The 18509-nt window shown below is 45.7% G+C and overlaps 1 protein-coding gene across 1 annotated transcript in view; it reads right to left on the bottom strand.

The window, feature by feature from the left end:
* KIAA1549 (KIAA1549 ortholog) overlaps positions 1–18509 on the bottom strand; it is a 131012-nt gene that overhangs the window by 28035 nt on the left and 84468 nt on the right. The window contains exons 13-17 of the mRNA XM_018047488.1: positions 15484–15680; positions 13583–13698; positions 8962–9164; positions 5679–5902; positions 4647–4800 (exon numbers count right to left, since the gene is read on the bottom strand). Coding sequence (XP_017902977.1) covers positions 4647–4800; positions 5679–5902; positions 8962–9164; positions 13583–13698; positions 15484–15680 — 894 coding nt within the window. The remainder of the gene's footprint in view (positions 1–4646; positions 4801–5678; positions 5903–8961; positions 9165–13582; positions 13699–15483; positions 15681–18509) is intronic.

Raw genomic sequence — 18509 nt, 5'->3', positions numbered from 1 at the left:
GGTGGCTTTCAACAACTGCACCGCAAGGAAGAGAGCACTGTGGCTACAGTGCAAACTGAGATTCAAATGGGGGACAAACCCTATAGATATTGAGGAGAGTCCCCAAAAGCTACAGCCACTGCCAATCTCAGCATCAGTGGGTGTAACTTTAAAGAAGGTATAACTTCTATAGCAAGAGAGACCTGTTGCAAAGGTGTGAAGTTAGGTTCCCTTGGAGTCTCATTGGTCCCACGAATCCTGCCATGAAGGCAAAGAGCCATAGAGCTATGATGTGAGAGCTTCCTGCTCTCTGGCCTTCCTGCTGCCCCCACCCCCCAAATTCCACAGACTAGACTCTCAGCAACCTGCAGGCCAAGAGGAAGTTTTATTCATTTTATTTATTCCTGTGTCCCAACATCCAGCACAGTGTTTCACATGTAGATGGAACTTAACAGATGGCACTATGATCAACAGAAGTTGCGATCTACCTAGAATACCCAGGAGTTGGAATTTGAATTCCATTCTCTTGAATCCAAGTTTGATGACTTTGACATTTTGTTCGTTTCCTTGGCACAAATACATGTTCACCTATCACTCCCCAGAAATATATGAGAACTTTTTTACCTTTAGTAAAAAAAAAAAAGGGGGGGCTATGTTATTTTTATGATGTATTCTGGTGCCTCTCTGCAACCCTTCATATTATGAGAGTGATCATGTCCTATGGTTGGTTCAGGACAATCTCGGTTCATGCTCGTTATCCTAGGATAATTAATCCCATCTACTGTCACCATTACAAGGGTGTGACTTGGAAAATAAATTATATTGGGGTTGACAAACTTCCATAAAGGGCCAGAGAGTAAATATCCTCGGCTTGGTGAGCCATATAACTACTCAGCTCTGCCACCTTAGCAAAAGCAGTCATAGATAACACAAAAATGATGGGTGTGGCTCTGTTCCAATAAAACTTTCTTTACAAAAGCCAGCGGTAGGCTGGATTTGGCCTGAGGGTCATAGTTTGCCGAATCCTGATTTATAATGGTAACCCTGTTTATGAGAAGTCCAGGAATATTTCTTTTACTTCAGGAGAAGAAAGTTCTCAAGAAGATATTTTGAGGGGAAAGCACAAAATTCAAGACAGTTCAAAAGCAGGTATGCGTAGTATAACCTTCAAGATGAAATACTACCTATAAAAAGGTGAGTGCTCAAAAAGGCATTATCTTTGAAAGTATACATTTCATCAGACTCACAGACTTAGAAAACAAATTTATGGCTTTATCAAAGGAGAAAGGCTGGGGGAGGGATAAATTAGGAGGTTGGGATTAACATATACACCCTACTATATATAACATGGGCTTCCCAGGTGACTCAGTGGTGAAGAATCTACCTGCCAACGCAGGAGACACAAGAGATAGGGTTTGAACCCTCAGCATGGAAAATTCCATAGAGTAGGAAATGGCAACTCACTCCAGTACTCTTGCCTGGAAAATTCTGTGGTCAGAGGAGCCTGGTGGGCTATAGTACATGGGGTCTCAAAGAGTCAGAGGCAACTGAGCACACACACGTATAAATTACATAACCAACAAGTACAGGGAACTCTACTCAGTATCCTGTAATAACCTATATTGGAAAAGAATCTGAAAAAGAAAAGATATATGTATAACTGAATCACTTTACTATACACCTGAAACACAACGCTGTAAATCAACTGTGTGTGTGTGTGCTCAGCTTGGTCCCGCTCTTTTATGACCCCATGGTCTGTAGCCCTCCAAGCTCCTCTGTCCATGGGCTTCTCCAGGCAGGAATACTGGAGTGGGTAACCATTTCCTTTTACAGGGCATCTTCCTGACCCAGCGATTGAATCTGCATTTCCTACCCTGGCAGGTGGATTCTTTACCACTATGCCACCTGGGAATCCCAAAATCAACTACACTCCAATATAAAATAAAAACAAAATCATACAATATAAGTATTAAAATAAAAAAGAAAGTACACATTTCAGAATTTTAAGGAGAGAAAGTAAAAAGTCCATATAAAGGAAGAATGTCTTCTTAGGGTACCTCTGCAAATTGGAGCCACTTGAGATGAAGCAGCTGATTGAGGTGGTACTCACCAGGGAAGAGCTTCTTCCCTCCAGCTGAGGGAGGAAACTCTGCACTTTCTGCTAAGAAAAAAAGCGAAGAGAAGGATGGCCTGGGCCACCATGAAAGAAGCCTGATTTAGGATCAAGACAGGAAGGGGAGGACAAGTTCAGTTCAGTTCAGTCACTCAGTCATGTCCGACTCTTTGTGACCCCATGCACCGCAGCACGCCAGGCCTCCCTGTCCACCACCAACTCCTGGAGTTTACTCAAACTCATGTCCACTGAGTCGGTGATGCCGTCATCCCCTTCTCCTCCTGCCTTCAATCTTTCCTAGCATCAGGGTCTTTTCCAATGAGTCAGTTCTTCACATCAGGTGGCCAAAGTGCTGGAGTTTCAGCTTCAGCATCAGTCCTTCCAATGAATATTCAGGACTGATTTCCTTTAGGATGGACTGGTTGGATCTTCTTGTAGTCCAAGGGACTCTCAAGAGTCTCCAACACCACAGTTCAAAAGCATCAATTCTTTGGTCCTCAGCTTTCTTTATAGTCCAACTCTCACATCCATACATGACTACTGGAAAAGCCATAGCTTTGACTAGATGGACTTTTGTTGGCAAAGTAATGTTTCTGCTTTTTAATAAGCTGTCTAGGTTGATCATAACTTTTCTTTCAAGAAGCAAGAGTCTTTTAATTTCATGGCTGCAGTCACCATCTGCAGTGATTTTGGAGCCCCCCAAAATAAAGTCTGACACTGTTTCCACTGTTTCCCCATCTATTTGCCATGAAGTGATGGGACCAGATGCCACGATCTTAGTTTTCTGAATGTTGAGCTTTAAGCCAACTTTTTCACTCTCTTCTTTCACTTTCATCAAGAGGCTCTTTAGTTTTTCTTCACTTTCTGCCATAAGGGTGGTGTCATCTGCATATCTGAGGTTATTGATATTTCTCCCAGCAAACTAATCTATTCTTTAGTTTCATACAACACGGTCTCTGAGATCCCAGATTAGACAAAATCAAAAGGTCCAAGGGACCATCCTGGGGAGCCAAGGATACATCCCTTCCGGGATTAAGCCAGTCACCACAGGTGCCCAAACACCAGTCCAAAAACCCAGCGGTAGCTCAAGATCGCCATCTACTGTGAGAACTGCCAATGCTGGTTCCCCAGCCAGAGGAATTTATTCACAGCCTTAAGAAAGGACTCACTCATTCATCCTGCTGAGGAGCGAAGGAGCCTAATTTGTAGACTGCTAATTTGTGATTCCTTTGGGAATCACATCAACCCTCACAAGCCAGTTAGGAAGGGACAGTCAGTCTTAGGACACCAGAATCACAGTAAGATTCCAAGGAAAAGCCTGGGGAAAGAAGCCTGGGGTCACCTCCCAGACGACCATGATGCAATTATATTTAGTCCCAACGTCAGCATGGCCTTTGGTACATATGTGTAATTATGCTTAGTGTCTCTCAGCGTTAGATCTTTGTGCAATTTGAGGGATAAAATACAAAACTCAAATGAAACACTGGTTACATAAGCTTTATCTGAAGTGATCACGTACATCACAAACTCTTTCTCTGAGGGTGTGTTTTTCGCTCATTTCTTTAACAAAGATAGCTCTGTCAGGGCTGCACCTTGGCACAGGGTCACAGACATCCACTGTGTGTCCCAGTGCTGCTGGACACAGTGGACAAAACTGGATTAACAAGAAGATACCTGGGTATCTGGGGCAGCCCTCCATCTTGGAGTATTTTTATATCTGTATTTCTCATGGTCCATTGGGGAGGCTAGCCCTTTCCTCCCTACTTAGTGGGGTCTGTATGTGTTTTAATGTTGTCAACAATCTGCTTTAACACGTCCTTTTCCTTCCAATAAAATTAAGCCCCTATTTCTTAATTTCCATGAAGCTCTTTCTTCCATTAAAATTAGAAATATATATATATACACACACATTGCTCTTTAGTCACTCAGTCATGTCCAACTCATTTGCGACCCCATGGATTGCGATTTTCCAGCACGAGTACTGGAGTGGGATGCCACTTCCTTTCTCCAGGGCATATTCCCAGTCCAGGGATTGAACCTGTATCTCCTGCACTGCAGGTGGATTCTTTACAGCTGAACCCCTGGGAAGCCATACATACATACATATATATATATGCACACACACACACAAATACACACATACAGAGGGAACATCTTAGCACTCCAAGAGCAGAAGGGGGCACAAAACCCTAAATATCCCTCTTACCACCAAGAAATCCAAACAGTTCCCTCAACCAGGGGAAGGGGAAAAAAAAACTTTCTGGACATTTCTGTTTTCCAGTGAATCCCCAAAAGTGCCCTATCTGAAGCCCGAGAGGACAGGCCTTGCACAGAGGAAAGAAAAACACTGAGCATGTTTCCAGAGGGCGCCCCCAGCAGCCCCCTGGTCTCCAGGACTCAAGTTTCTCCACAAATGAGCAGCCCATCCCTGCCTGCACCCACATGCGCCCCACGACCCAGCTGGCCCCGGAGCATCAACACCACACGTGGCCGCAGCTGGCACTGCTCACTCATCTCCCGATGGCCACCAGACGCAAGGGTCAGCGTTACGCACCGGGCAACCAATATAGGCAGAGTTGTGGACACCAGGCGGCCTTTTGTAAGTGCCGTCGCTGTCTGTGGTGATAAGTCTGTCCTTCTCAGCATCTCCAGGGCAGCCGTTGACCTGGTGTTTCCGGCGTGGCTTAGGGGAACGTTTTATCCTGGAGCTGCCAGGAGAAAAAGACATTATCTTCATAGGAAATCACTTTCCTGCCCTGGCTCATGAACTAAAGGCTAAGGATTTTTTGGGTACCTAGGACCTCCTGGCCACTGTATGAAACACCCCACCAGATATAAACAACGTGTAAGACACAGTCTCTGCTCTAAGAAAGGCACAGTCCACCTGGGCAGACAATACCAAACACACAGGGCAATACAGAATAACATCATCGCTGGCTACTGGGACCTGACCTAGGTCTTGAAGAGGGAGGAGGAGCTTTGGATATGCCCAATTTATCCAACAAAAATAATAAATCAGGAGAGAGGTGGAGGGAGTGTGAGGTGCAGCTGGGATCTTGCCCAGAGCCAGAAACGGGACGTAGATCAATGTCTGGAGGGCAATGAAGCTATTGCCTGGTAGGGCGGCAAGCCCCTCGGTGGGGAGCAGCTGGGTGGAGACTCGGGGCCCCACCAGGTACAGGAGCGAGCCAGCCCAGGGGTGAGCCCAGTGAGACACAAATGAGAGCTGACCTTCAGAAAACGCCTCTCCCTTAAGGGGCAGGGGTCTGAGAGACAGACGACAGAGGCTGAGGGCAGCAGTGGGAAAAGAAATGAGCATCCACCAAGCACGGGAGGCGGTGACGACACTGGGGGGAGGGCAGGACGAGGACGGGGGGAGGGGGAGCCAAGGCTCAGCGTCTGAGAAGGAAGGGGCTCCCATTTCAGAGAGCTGAATTCCAGGAGACAAGAAAACCGGGAATGGCGACTCCCGACTCCCGGGGTAACTGGGGTGGAAGCGGCCTTCCCCACAGGTGATCGCCAGGCGGGGTTGCCCCCTCCCGGCAGCCCGGAGTCTTCCAAAGGCTTCCCCCGGCAGCACGCCCACCTCTTCCTGGGCTCAATGAACACAGAGGGCACGCTGGCCGTGGGGTCCAGGATCTTGTCGATCTGCATCTGCGCCCTGCGGTACACGCGGTGCCGCTCCCGCGTGTCGCCCGACGACAGCTCGTCCAGCACCGGGAACTCGTAGTGCCCGCGGCGCTTGGCGCGCAGCCGGATCTTGTTGCGATGGTGCTCGATCTCAGACTTGTGCCGCAGCGCCGTCTGGATCTGGGGAGCGAGACGGCCCGACCGTTTGCACGGTTCCAGGAACCCGCGCACAAAGTAGTCCGGAGGCATCCTGTGTCTCTCCCCTGCCCTCTCTCCGAGCCCCCCAAAGCTGTCCTAGGCTCCCAAGAGGCACCAAAGGGGTGACAGGGGCAGACACACCCACACCGGGTGCAGAGAGCCTGCCACCGTCCCCGAGCTGCCTCCCCAGCCTCCACGCGGTGCATGTGAGGGGAGAAGCCTCGGTACTGGCCCCGAAACATGCGTGCCTGTGCGCTCAGTCATGCTTGACTCTCTCCAACCCCATGGACTGCAGCTCGCCAGGCTCCGCTGTCCACGGGATTTTTTTCAGCCAAGAATACTGGAGTGGGTTGCTAGTTCCTCCTCCACGGAATTTTTCCGACCCGGGGAACCCATGCCTCTTGCATCTCCTGCACTGACAGGTGGATTCTGTACCACTGCTGCGACCTGGGTAGGCCAAAAGTACTCAAATCCAGGAAATCGTCCAGTGGCAACTTTGAAGATGCTGAGGGGCAGTGATTCGTAGATGTAATTCTTCCTAAGCAAAGAGTAAATATTTTCCATACCCAATAGTATCATTACTTAATAAGTTTTTAAATTAAGACAGTTCAAAGATGATATTTGCACTATACCACAAAATAGCCATTTAATAATGATGTTTCAGTGTTACGAAACAAGCCCCCTGACAGGAGACCCCCTCCTCAAAGAAGAAAATCAACAGGTATGGAAACACATCCTCCTGGCTCCATGGGGCGTGAACTAGGTCTGGAAGAGTTGGAGAGGAAGGGTAGTGGGCAGAGGGCGAGGGCCAGAAACAGGAATGCAGATGCAGGTCTAGGGGAAGGACGCCATGACTCCGGGAGCAGCCAGTCTGTCGGGCGGTGGTGGAGAAGAGACGGGGAATGCCTGCCTTCATCAACGCACATCACCTCATTTTCTAAGCCCTTAGCTGCTTCAGAGAACTTAACAGCAAGTGAGATGGAGGGAGACAGAGGGAAAAAAGGGAAACCAAGATGAGACTCCAACTGGAAAGAAACAACAGGACGCTGTCCAAGACCGGACATGGTCCGCCATACCACAGCAGACCAGAAGCCATGTCCTCCTTGAGACTGTTTGAGAAGGAGGGTCAGATAGATGAGAGTCTCGACAAACTTCCCAGCAGGAGAACTCAGGAAGCCCCTCTAACTCTTTCAGGATCTGTTTTTTTAAATGCATGAGGTCTCACAGGAGGACTAAGATCTGCTAGGAATCTGTGCCAGAATCTCCTACGAAGAAAACATTTCCATTGAGATGTCCGTACCTACCATACAGGTAGGTCCACCAGAACGGATAACGCTCCTGTTTCCATCAGTCCTAAGTTGGTTTTTCATTTTATGCTTCATAATCGGTATATATGTTTCCTATACCATATGTATCCATCAAATACATTTTTAAAAGATAGCAAAAGAACAAAGTGGAGATGAACGCTTTCCAGTGGTGAGGCCACAGACTGGTGAACTCCTTCTCTTCTCTTCTTTCGATCACACAGAGAAGCCACTCAAGAGTGCTTACTCATGGCTGGTGTGAGGCACCTGCAGCACTGGACTGATGGAAACAGGTCTAGGCTAGGATGGGGGTCATGTGAGCAACCCCAGGGCTCCCAAGCACTGGTGAGAAGGGACAGCACATGCCACCTTGAACCCATGACGCACGTTCTTGTGGTCACGTCCCTGGCAAGGAGCCAATGGAGAAGAGAAAGTGTAAGAACTCTTGATAAGACTTCTATAAGATAATCCACTTTAAGGATTCAGTTGTATTAATTGTTACTTCACCTAGCAGAACTCACAAGAGCAGCAGGTATTTCTTAGAGGCAGGAAACTGACAGGCACGATGCTGTCGTGCATGTAGCCCTCAATACTATTCCCTGCACTCATGGTCCAGCCCAGGTCAAACTTCCCAAGTTCAACTTAACAGTGACGTGAGCTGGCCTTCTGATTCCAGAATCTTAGGAGGAAAGCAGATCTAACTCACCCTTCCAGGAGTCACTAGAACAGGGTATTTTACCAATCATGATTTAGATCTTGGGGCCAGAGCAGCTCTATCAGAGTTCACAGAATCTGTGGTCCCAAGATTATTCAGCGTTCAGTGATTCACTGGGAGAACCCCCAGGACTCAGCATTCAGTCCAATTTATTACAGCAAAAGGCTAGAAAGCAAAACCAGCATCAGGGAATGGCACATAGGGTGAGGTCTGGAGGACCCAGGCACAAACTTCCAGGAGTCCTTTCCCAGTGAAGTTATGTGGGATGTACTGAATTCCTCCAGCAATGACCTGTGACAACACACATGAAACGTCTATGAGGGAAGTTTATTAAATACTCAATGCTCACAGGGTCTTTACTGGAGACTGCTCACATAGGCACCCTCTGCCTAGCATGTACCAAAATTTCAGACTCCAGGAAGAGGTGTTCAGCATAAATCATGTTGTTTGTACAAAAATTGTTTAGGTACAGTGAGCCACTCCATTCTGGGAATGGTGGGGATCTTTCCAAAATCTAATTCCCAAACCCCAGCCACGGGCTAAGGCAGACTTTCTAAGGCTAGCCGGCCCTGGTCTTTAACCTGCATATCTCCAAATGCGCCCCCTCGTGTCCACGATCAGTATCTGACCTAAAAATACTGAGTAGCAGATTTAAAGTTAAGAATAGTTGTGAGCAGCTCATGGGACTTCCCAGGTGGCACTAGTGGTAAGGAATTCACTTAATGAAGGAGACATAAGAGACTCGATCCTGAGTCAGGTAGATCCCCTGGAGGAGGGCACGGCAGTCCACTCCATTATTCTTGCCTGGAGAATCCCATGGACAGAGGAGCCTGGTGGGCTACAGTCCATAGGGTCCCAAAGAGCTGGACACGGCTGAAGCAACTTAGCATGCACGCACATGAGCAGCTCATATCGTTAGCAACCTTTTGACACTAACTTTCACTCATTTTTAAGCAGTGACCAAATCAGAATCTAAGGATTTTTTTTTTTTTAATACTATACTTTTCCATAAAACCAAATACCTCTTTGTTAATTTTGTTGGTTTCTGCCACACGGTCAGCCAGGATGGGGTGCGGAGCCGGAGGAGCTGGGATGGGCTGCATGGCAATCAGCTGGATCTTACTGGGGACCCGCCGACTGGCCTCCGAGGAGCGGGAGATCCTATCCACGTGCTCGAAGATGGAGGCTGACGAATGCTGCTCATTCCCTGAGCTGGGTGCTGCCCCTGGAAGACAGGGAAGAGCAGAATTAATAAACACCACCACCCTAAGAAAAGAGCAAACCGTCACAATTATGGATTATTTCCTAAAGGAGCCTTAGATGGGTACCAGACCAAAAACACATCCACAACTCCATGGCAGAATATTTGAAATGTCACTCTTTGAGCCTAAACTGTCTGGGTTAAATAGTGTCTCCTTCAACCTCAGTAATAATTACAGATATCTGTAGGGAAGATAAGAAAATCATTATGACACTTTGTGCCCCAGATGGTCCCGTTTAGTCTAAAGGTGTTTCAAAGTCTTCGGTAAGACAGGGTAAAGGGTAAGAGGAGCCTGAGGTTGGCCAGCCAGGAGTGATTTACAGAATATGGAGGACATTTCTAACAGCTCTGAACGTCCATGCTCATCTGGAGTGAGAGTCATATAAATTTAGTTGCCAAGGCAACTTACCGTCGAGAAAACAAAAGACCAAGGGGACTGTGGACCTGCTAGCAAGTACTGGTTAATGGTGAATGCTGCTGGCTTTTCGGTTCGAATGCAGCAAAAAATGAAGTTGAAGAGTCAGGAGAAGAAAAAGCTGCTGCTGCAAGGAATTAGTTCCCTCTTCACAAAGAGATGCAGATAACACTTGAAAAATGGTTAAAAGGGTAAATTGTATGGCTATATATATTTCACCACAATGAATTTTTTTTAAGTAATCAGAACGGCAAAGAAGAAAGACATTTAAATGTATAGAAAAAAGAAAAACACGTTACAATGTTAATAGAGACTGGATCTTGGTGTAATGGGTCATTTTATCCACTTTTTTGTATTTTCTATAATGAGGATTTTCTCTAGTCAGTATTACTTTTATAATAGAAATAATCTCAATAAACTTTAACTTTTAAAAGGCAAAGAGAGAGGTTAAGAAGGGCCGAATAGATGAAAAGAACTCTCCAGTTACATGCACTAAGATCCCTGATGCCCTTCCTCTAAGCCACAGTCACCTCTGGGCTACTCTAACATTGCTCGAAAATAAATGGCCAAACACCAAAAGAGGGGCTTCCCGGGTGGCACTAGTGGTTAAGAATCCATCTGCCAATGCAGGAGATGCAAGAGACATGGGTTCCATCCCTGGGTTTGGAAGATCCCCTGGAGAAGGAAATGGCTACCCACTCCAGTATTCTTGCCTGGAAAATTCCATGGGCAGAGAAGCCTGGCGGGCTACAGTCCAAGGGGTTGCAAAAGATTCGGACATGACTGAGCAGACACACACAGGCCAAGAGAAGGAGTGAGGGCATGTAGAAACTGTTTCTAAACAAAAGACTGAGTTTTGAAACCTCAACCATAAGTGAAAAATATAGAAGTTTCCCCCTCAGTGTAAAAAAGTGTTGAGCAAAGCAGTAACGAGTAGTAGTTGATATTTTATAGAAGGAATGCACAGCAGTGGGACACAAATCTTTCTATTTCCTCTCAATTTGAATTATATTCATTTATGTTCAGTAATACTCATCCCAAGTAATTAGAAATTACATACTTAACTCTGTGAATGAAGGTGTCTCTTAGCGAGGAGGCACACTTGTCTGCATTCAGGCTGTTCCTGGGCTTTCTTTCCCTGCCTGGAGGGAGCCTGACCCTTTGTATAATGCAAACACAGCCAGACAGCACCATTCACCAGGGAGCTACTCAAATTACAGGCATGAAGCCTAGTAGGAGATAATTAGCTCTATCAGATAAGGCAGCCTTACTAAGCCAAACTTTTAAACCAATGGCAAATGTCACAAAGGGTGTCCCATTAAGTCACTGATACTGAAGGCAGAGGCGGCCTCCTCCAGGATGGTGAAAAAAAAAACCCAGGGTGCAAAGGTGACAGGAAGAAAGGCCCGTCTGCTCGTGCCATCTGCCTGCCTGGGTCCCTGGGGCTGCAGGCCTAGTACTGACTCCTGCCCTGCCCCTTCCCACCCCTCAATCGGATCCTCGCTCTATAATTCACCAGCTGCAATAGGAGAAGCAGGAGATGCACAGAAAACCCTCAACTTCTAGACTGCCTGGAACTCAGCCCTTCCAAAAGGCTGAAAAGTGCGATATGTTGTTTGCCATACTTATACCTTAAAGAGACATATATGTACCTCCATACACCTATATACATAAACAAACTGGATTAGTACACATATGTTATTTTACATATAATAATACATATTTTTATTGTTTGCTATCCACCGCATGATTTTTTTAAAAACTAATCTGGATAATAATGACAATGGAAAGTACGAGGGCTACATAGATCAATGCTGCATGAATACTGCTTACTTAAGGCAAGCAGGTATTAAAATCTTTTCTCTTAAAAAATTATAAAACAAACAACAAAAAAAGTCAGGATAGAAATTATAGTATAAGATGATGTCCACAGAACAGAATGACACAGCAAAGGGCAACCTGAATTACGGCAATACCAAAGCAACAGAACATTTATAAAGGAATATTAATTCCATTATCAATAAGTAAATACATCTTTAAACCAAAATAGCAGCATGTGAGCCTTCTAGGACCCCCAAGAACATCTAGGCCACTTGTCTCCTTCCATAGTCAACTCTGAGCCCCAACACTGACATGCTTATTATTACCTGGATTTTGAATATATGTTGAGAGTGATATTTGATTTTTGTTAGCCATGTATAATATACTGGTTCTAATACTGTTAGCAAGGATTGTTAAAGGGCTTTCCCAAAGGCTCAGTGGGTAAAGAAACTGCCTGCAATGCAGGAGACACAGAAGACAATGGTTTGATCCCTGGGTTGGGAAGATCCCCTGGAGGAGGAAATCACAACCCACTCCAGTATTCTTGCCTAGAAAATCTCATGGACAGAGAAGCCTCGTGGGCTGCAGTCCAAAGGGTCACAGAGTCAGACACAACTGAGCGACTAAGCACAGAAGGAGTTAAAAGCAGGAGCTAAAGAGGAAGGTTTTCTTAGACATACAATTAACAGAAATTAAGAAGCTCCAGAGCTGATTGTTTTTTCCCCAAATATTTCTTTCCCAGGATAAAAATTAGATTTTAATCCTGTCTATCTGAAACAGTACCCCTGTTACCATGGTGCTAACTAATTTCTAAGATTCTATGAAATTAGATCATTAGATCTAAAGAAAAAAATTCTTCCCTTATTCTAAGGTTTTTCTTTTTTGCTTTTGTCTTTAACACCAAAAAAGAAACAACTGGAAGGCATCTCAAAAATCAGCTAGTTTAGTCCCAGGGGAGTTCCCACAACTAAGGGACACACAAGGTCACAAACATGACAGTGGATGAAACAGGCCCTCCAGCTTCTGCCCATAATCTATTCATTTATAGAATATGGTTCAGTCTGTACTACAATTTTATACAGAGATATTTGTAATGGAAAACGTTAAGTATACAAATTACTATTAAAAATTATATCCTGGTAATTCCCTGGACGTCCAGTGGTTAGGACTCTGCAGTTTCACTACCAAGGGCTTGGGTTCAATCCCTAGTTGGGAGCTAAGATCCCAAAAGAGGCGTGATACAACCAAATAAAAAAATTATAAAATGATATCCAGAGACACTTCCATTTTCTTTGCACTACTAAAACACAACCCTGAAATATAAATAAAGCTCCAGCAAGTACAAGAGCATTTATTTAACAGAATCTATTAAACTAACACCAAAGTTACCCTGTCATCAGGCCAAAAAAGGTTCCAAGTCTAGTAAGACCGATGAGCTAAGTTCTACTGCAAGACATATGAGTTTTAAGACAATACTGTTTAGAAGGGGAGTGAAGTACATTTCAAACCTGGCCTAAGAAGCGACAGCATCTGACAACACACACAACCATCTGACCACACTCAACTATCTACTGGAAGATAGACCTAGGACATGGACCAAATACAATGCCCTTGGACCTAGAATAAATAATCAACCTTCTGACAGTGACAGCTGTGAAATACTTAAACGGGATCCTAAGAAGGTCACTGAATCCTGGATGCATTTTTAATTGGATTCCTCCTTATCCTTTGAAGAGGAAAACTGTTAGGACCCCAAACTAGATTCAAACATGACCAGTTATCTCAAAACACACATCAGTGAATCTCTTAACTTCTAGCCTGGCCCACCAGCTCAAATCAGACACCGATATAGTGTTAGATGGTGACAATTAATCTGAAAAATCCCCTGTATGAATGACGAATATTCTAATGCACAGGGCTTTTTTACATTCTGCATTTGAAGTAGTATAAGAGCCTAGCCTACTGAAACCTCATAATGACTTTTTTTTTTCCCACCATACTGCAGGGCTTGTGGGATCTTAGTTCCCTGACCAAGGATCAAACCCACACCCTCTGCAATGAAACGGCAGAGTCCAAACCACTGGACTGTCAGGGAAGTCCCTCATAATTACTACTTTTAAAGTGGAGAACAAGAAGGGTCACAGACCACTCTGTGGGGCTCTGTGGGACTTGCCATCGGTCACAGCTCCTGGAGTCTTGTCCCCCACTTCCCTCTCACTGGACTCTTCACTTACTGTGGAGTCAGCATCCGAGGGAGAAACTCTGCAGATACAAAACAAATGCAGATGTTAGGAAAAAGAAAGAAAGCAGGCAGAAAGGTCACATTTATCTGGATGTGGAAGTCAGGCTTCTGGGCAAAACTGAGAGAAGTCAAAGAGTCCAAAACCCTGTTTCGAGGCGCAGCAACTTCAAGGACCGCAGTGACAGCACGGTCACCTTTTGAGGACAGCATGAGATGCCTTACTAAATGGCTCAGCAGACTCATTTCAACAAATGCTAGAAAACCAAGTACTTGCTGGAGGACAGTCCCCCCAGCTCCCAGGGGAAACCTGGCAATCTGGGACTGCTGTGGGTTGAATCAGAGGATCTGGGATTCAAGTTTGGTTAGGGGTTAGCTGGGCCTGCAGAATTTCTAGGAAGCCAGGGTCATTCTGTAGTCACCCCATATAATTCCAAATCTTTGGAGGAAGCCTACACTTCTAACACAAAGGCAATGATTATTGCTGTTAATTGATTCTATATATAAAAAGCAAGTGTGTCACAGAACCCAAGTTGCTCCAGGATTCATTGAAAAGCCTTAATCAGTTAACACCCCTTCTCTTTGAACTTTCTGAAATGCCCAGACATTCTAGTGCCCTTGAGGGATGCTAAACTCTGATATTAACCATGCAGACCATTGAGATGTTGTGACTAAGTGTCTAGGCTGAGGCTTCCAGAGGAGAAAAAAAGACTTTATTAAATGGTACTAGCATATTCAATAATCTTTAATGATTTGATTTATTCTCACTCTGCAAAATAATTAAGCAAATGATCTCTCTCTACATTATTCATCTTCTTTTGTAAAGATCATGTTCTAACATTCATTAAATTCTTAAAACTAGGCCAGAACACCTGGGGTATGTTTTCTGATAAATCAGAAATTACAATGTCATTTTGAATGTTGGTATGATCACACACTTTTCCCCTCTCAACAGAAAACCAGAATTTGGTGTTCCAAAGCTCAAAAGAAGGCTGATAATTTGAGGCTTCACTACCAAAGCCTAATCACGCTTTGAACTAAAGCCAAGTTAATAAAATCTGACCCTGAACATTGTCTTCTTTAGAGAAGGGCAGCCCATTTCACAGGGTCATAGGGTCACAGTAGGTAGTCTGTTAACAGCACGGTCTACCCCATGTACTGTTAACAGCAGTACCCCATGTACTTAATGTTAGTAAGAGGAATGGGAATTAACTGGGAAAGGGGAGCTGGGCAGGGGAGTGGGGAGCAGCGCGATGAAGAATCCATGCACACATGCTAAGAAGGGTGACAAGAGTGGCAGATGGAGAAAAGCCAAGCAAAGAAAGTAGGGTGTGACGAAGGTCACCTGCAGACTGAGCGAGGAAGCCACAGCTCCAGCCGCTGGCACAACAGTCAAGGGCAGAGCCAATGCTGGCCAAGTGTGTATCATAAGCCATGCACTTTTTATACATTTTTGTCCATTATTCCTAACATCACCTCCATAGGGCCTAGCGTGGTCACCCCAGAATATATACCCTCAAGCTGGTCAATCCCTAATGAAGTTCCAGGGGAACCATCAAACCATATGGGTCGGTGATTCATAACCTTACCCACTTTGGGGAAAGAAAGCACATGGGCCTCCTCTGGGAGTCCATTAGAGTGGATCAAGGGCCCTTGGGTGTGCTGATTTTGGGGGCCAATCTCATCAGTCTTCCAGGCTGCAGACTTGGGCAACATTCACCGTCAGCCCTTCTGCTACTGGAAACTAACAAACGGAAAATAGAACCACAGGTCACGATAGAGAACAATACAGAAAGCCCAGTAAGAACCTTCCTCTGTGACGGATGTTCTTGGAAGGGATCTTGGCCTTGGGGCTCGGCACATCTCCGTTCTCAGAGGGCGTGGTGTGGTCCTTCACGGGTCCCGGCAGTGGTGCTGGCTCATGAATGATCAGTATGTCGTCCTTATTGTGCTGACCCAGGTGCTGCTTAGCGAAATCGAAGCCCTTCACACTAGGGATCTGCAACTGAAACACACACACACACATGTACAAGTGAGACAGTCAAGCTGATGGTGAGTGCCAGCTTCTGACCCAAAAGTGTGCTTGCAATCTTACCCATCAAATTCAACATGCATCTTTAGAACACTGACCCATGCAAGAATTATACCTTGAGTTTGCAGAAAAGACAGATACTTGCTACAGATTAAAATACAAAGATTAAAAAGTCAGACCAGGATACAAGACATCACAAGACAACGCCTGACCACTGTCACAGCAGTGACCCAAGCCCAGGTAGTGGCATGGGGTAAGACTCTTCTCAGAGAACAGGGACTTGTGCCAGGACTCGGAGGACAGACCAAACACAGCAATAAAAGAGGTGGCTACTCAGAGAACGTCCTCAATTGCGTCAGGGGCCAGAGAAGACTTGAGATCTGGTAAAAGATCACATTAGCTGCACTAGAAGGGTCAGGACGGAGGCAAATGAGAGAAGGCCAGACTGTAATACCCAGGGGTGGGTATTAACTGTTTCCTTTACTCGGCTTGCAAAGTAGAGGAAAATAAGCCACATATTAGTAGTGGTCCCAAGGGTCTCTTTGGCAAGAATCCCCCATGCAATTCCATCAGGCTGAATTCTACACCCACAGAGAGTGCCATCAGTCAGAAGACAAAGTCCAACCCATCTAAGGAGCTGTTCTAGACAATATACTGCATGTGGAAGTGAAAGGTTTTGCTGATTTGCACTAACTTGACGCACAGGTGAGTGACAACATCTGCGGCTTCTATCTGTGATCTCTAAGGTCTTTCAGCACTAAAAAGCTAGGCTGGATGGGCAGAAGGAAAGCAGTCTGCAATACCGACTACGCCAGCAGAGGGGGACAGCACTTGATATAAATCATGCTTACAAAAACGCTGCTTTGAAACAAAAGGCAAAGACTGGCATGCCTATATTTTCTAAATTAATAACATCTTGTTACCAGCAGTCAGCTTCACCACACACAAGCAGATTGTGCGTGGTGCACATTTCTTGGCTCAAAAATGTTGTTTCCCAAACAATGAGCCCAAACCTGCATCTCCGTGACTCCCCCTACCTCCCAGTCATCGTCACTGGGGCTCCGTAAATCTCTGGGACTGTGGGCTTCCCAGGTGGAGCGAGTGGTAAAGAATCTGCCTGCCAATGCAGGAGACACAGGAGACAGGTTCACTCCCTGGGTCGGGAAGATCCCCTGGAGAAGGAAATGGCAACCCGCTCCAATATTCCTACCTGGAAAATTGCGTGGACAGAGGAGCTTGATGGGCTACGGTCCATGGGGTCGCAGTCAGGCACAACTGAACACGCACACACACACACCTTCCTGGGGGCGTGTGTTCCTTTTAAAGCAATCAAACTCCAAACAGACAACCTCTGTAGATAAACTTCTGGTTCCTCCTTTCTCAAGAATCCTTCTCCTGCTTTACAGGAAAGGCACATCTCTCATCCATGGGGCTGCTTTTACCCCAGCTACACCTCATTTTAGCTCCATAAGTTTCCTCTAAATGAGAGAGTAACAGATATCATCAATAGTCATCTAATCATAACCCAAATTCTCCTCTTTTGAAAGTTAGGATGATTTGCTTTTATCAAAATTGAAGGAAGAACCACAGATTGCCTCCTCTAAGCAAAGGTCTCTGAAGTGAATAAGCGAAAAAATATACACAGCATCGCCTCCTTGGTACAGTCTGTGTAGCCAGGTCTAGGAACTAAACACCTGCCCTGATATACTCTTAGGTTTATATAAGAAACATACATAAGTGGGAAGCAGCTATATAGTACAGGAAGCTCAGCTCGGTGCTCTGTGCTGACCTAGAGAGGTGGGTGGGAGGCTCAAGAGGATACTTACAGCTGACTCACATTGTTGTAAAGCAACACAATACTGTAAAGCAATTATCCTCTAATTAAAAACAAGTTTTTAAAAAAACTGAAAAAAAAAAAAAGATGAAAACCTTGGCAAGAAAAAATGAAACATATATGTACATCTTAGGGGAACAAAATTTGCTACCCCCAAATGTCTCTTGAGAGTCCCTTGGACAGCAAGGAGATCCAACCAGTCAATCCTGAAGGAAATCAATCCTGAATATTCATTGGAAGGACTGATGCGGAAGCTCCAATACTTTGGCCACCTGATGCGAAGACCCTGATGCTGGGAACGAATGAGGGCAGGAGGAGAAGTGGGTAATAAAGGACAAGACGGATGGCATCATGGACTCAATGGACATGAGTCTGAGCAAGCTCCAGGAGATAGTGAAGGACAGGGAAGCCAGGCGTGCTGCAGTCCATGGGTGGGGGGGGCAGGGGGGAGGGTGGCACAAAGCGTCGGACCCTACTGAGCGACTGAACAAAAATGTCTCTTTGGCAGGTGCATTATTTGAAGATGAAAACAGTTCAGTTCAGTCGCTCAGTCGTGTCCAACTCTGCGACCCCATGAACTGCAGAACACCAGGCCTCCCTGTCCATCACCAACACCTGGAGTACACCCAGACTCATGTCTATCGAGTCCGTGATGCCATCCAGCCATCTCATCCTCTGTCGCCCCCTTCTCCTCCTGCCCTCAATCCCTCCCAGCATCAAAGTCTTTTCCAGTGAGTCAGCTCTTCGCATGAGCTGACAAAGTACTGGAGTTTCAGCTTCAGCATCATTCCCTCCAAAGAAATCCCAGGGCTGATCTCCTTCAGAATGGACTGGTTGCATCTCCTTGCAGTCCAAGGGACTCTCAAGAATCTTCTCCAACACCACAGTTCAAAAGCATCAATTCTTCAGCTCTCAGCTTTCTTCACAGTCTCACTCTCAAATCCATACATGACCACTGGAAAAACCAC

The sequence above is a fragment of the Capra hircus genome, chromosome 4 (genome assembly GCF_001704415.2).
Source record: "Capra hircus breed San Clemente chromosome 4, ASM170441v1, whole genome shotgun sequence".
Classification (NCBI taxonomy): domain Eukaryota; kingdom Metazoa; phylum Chordata; class Mammalia; order Artiodactyla; family Bovidae; genus Capra; species Capra hircus.
Note: the sequence above shows the minus strand (reverse complement) of the source record. Positions and strands in the feature narration are given on the sequence as shown.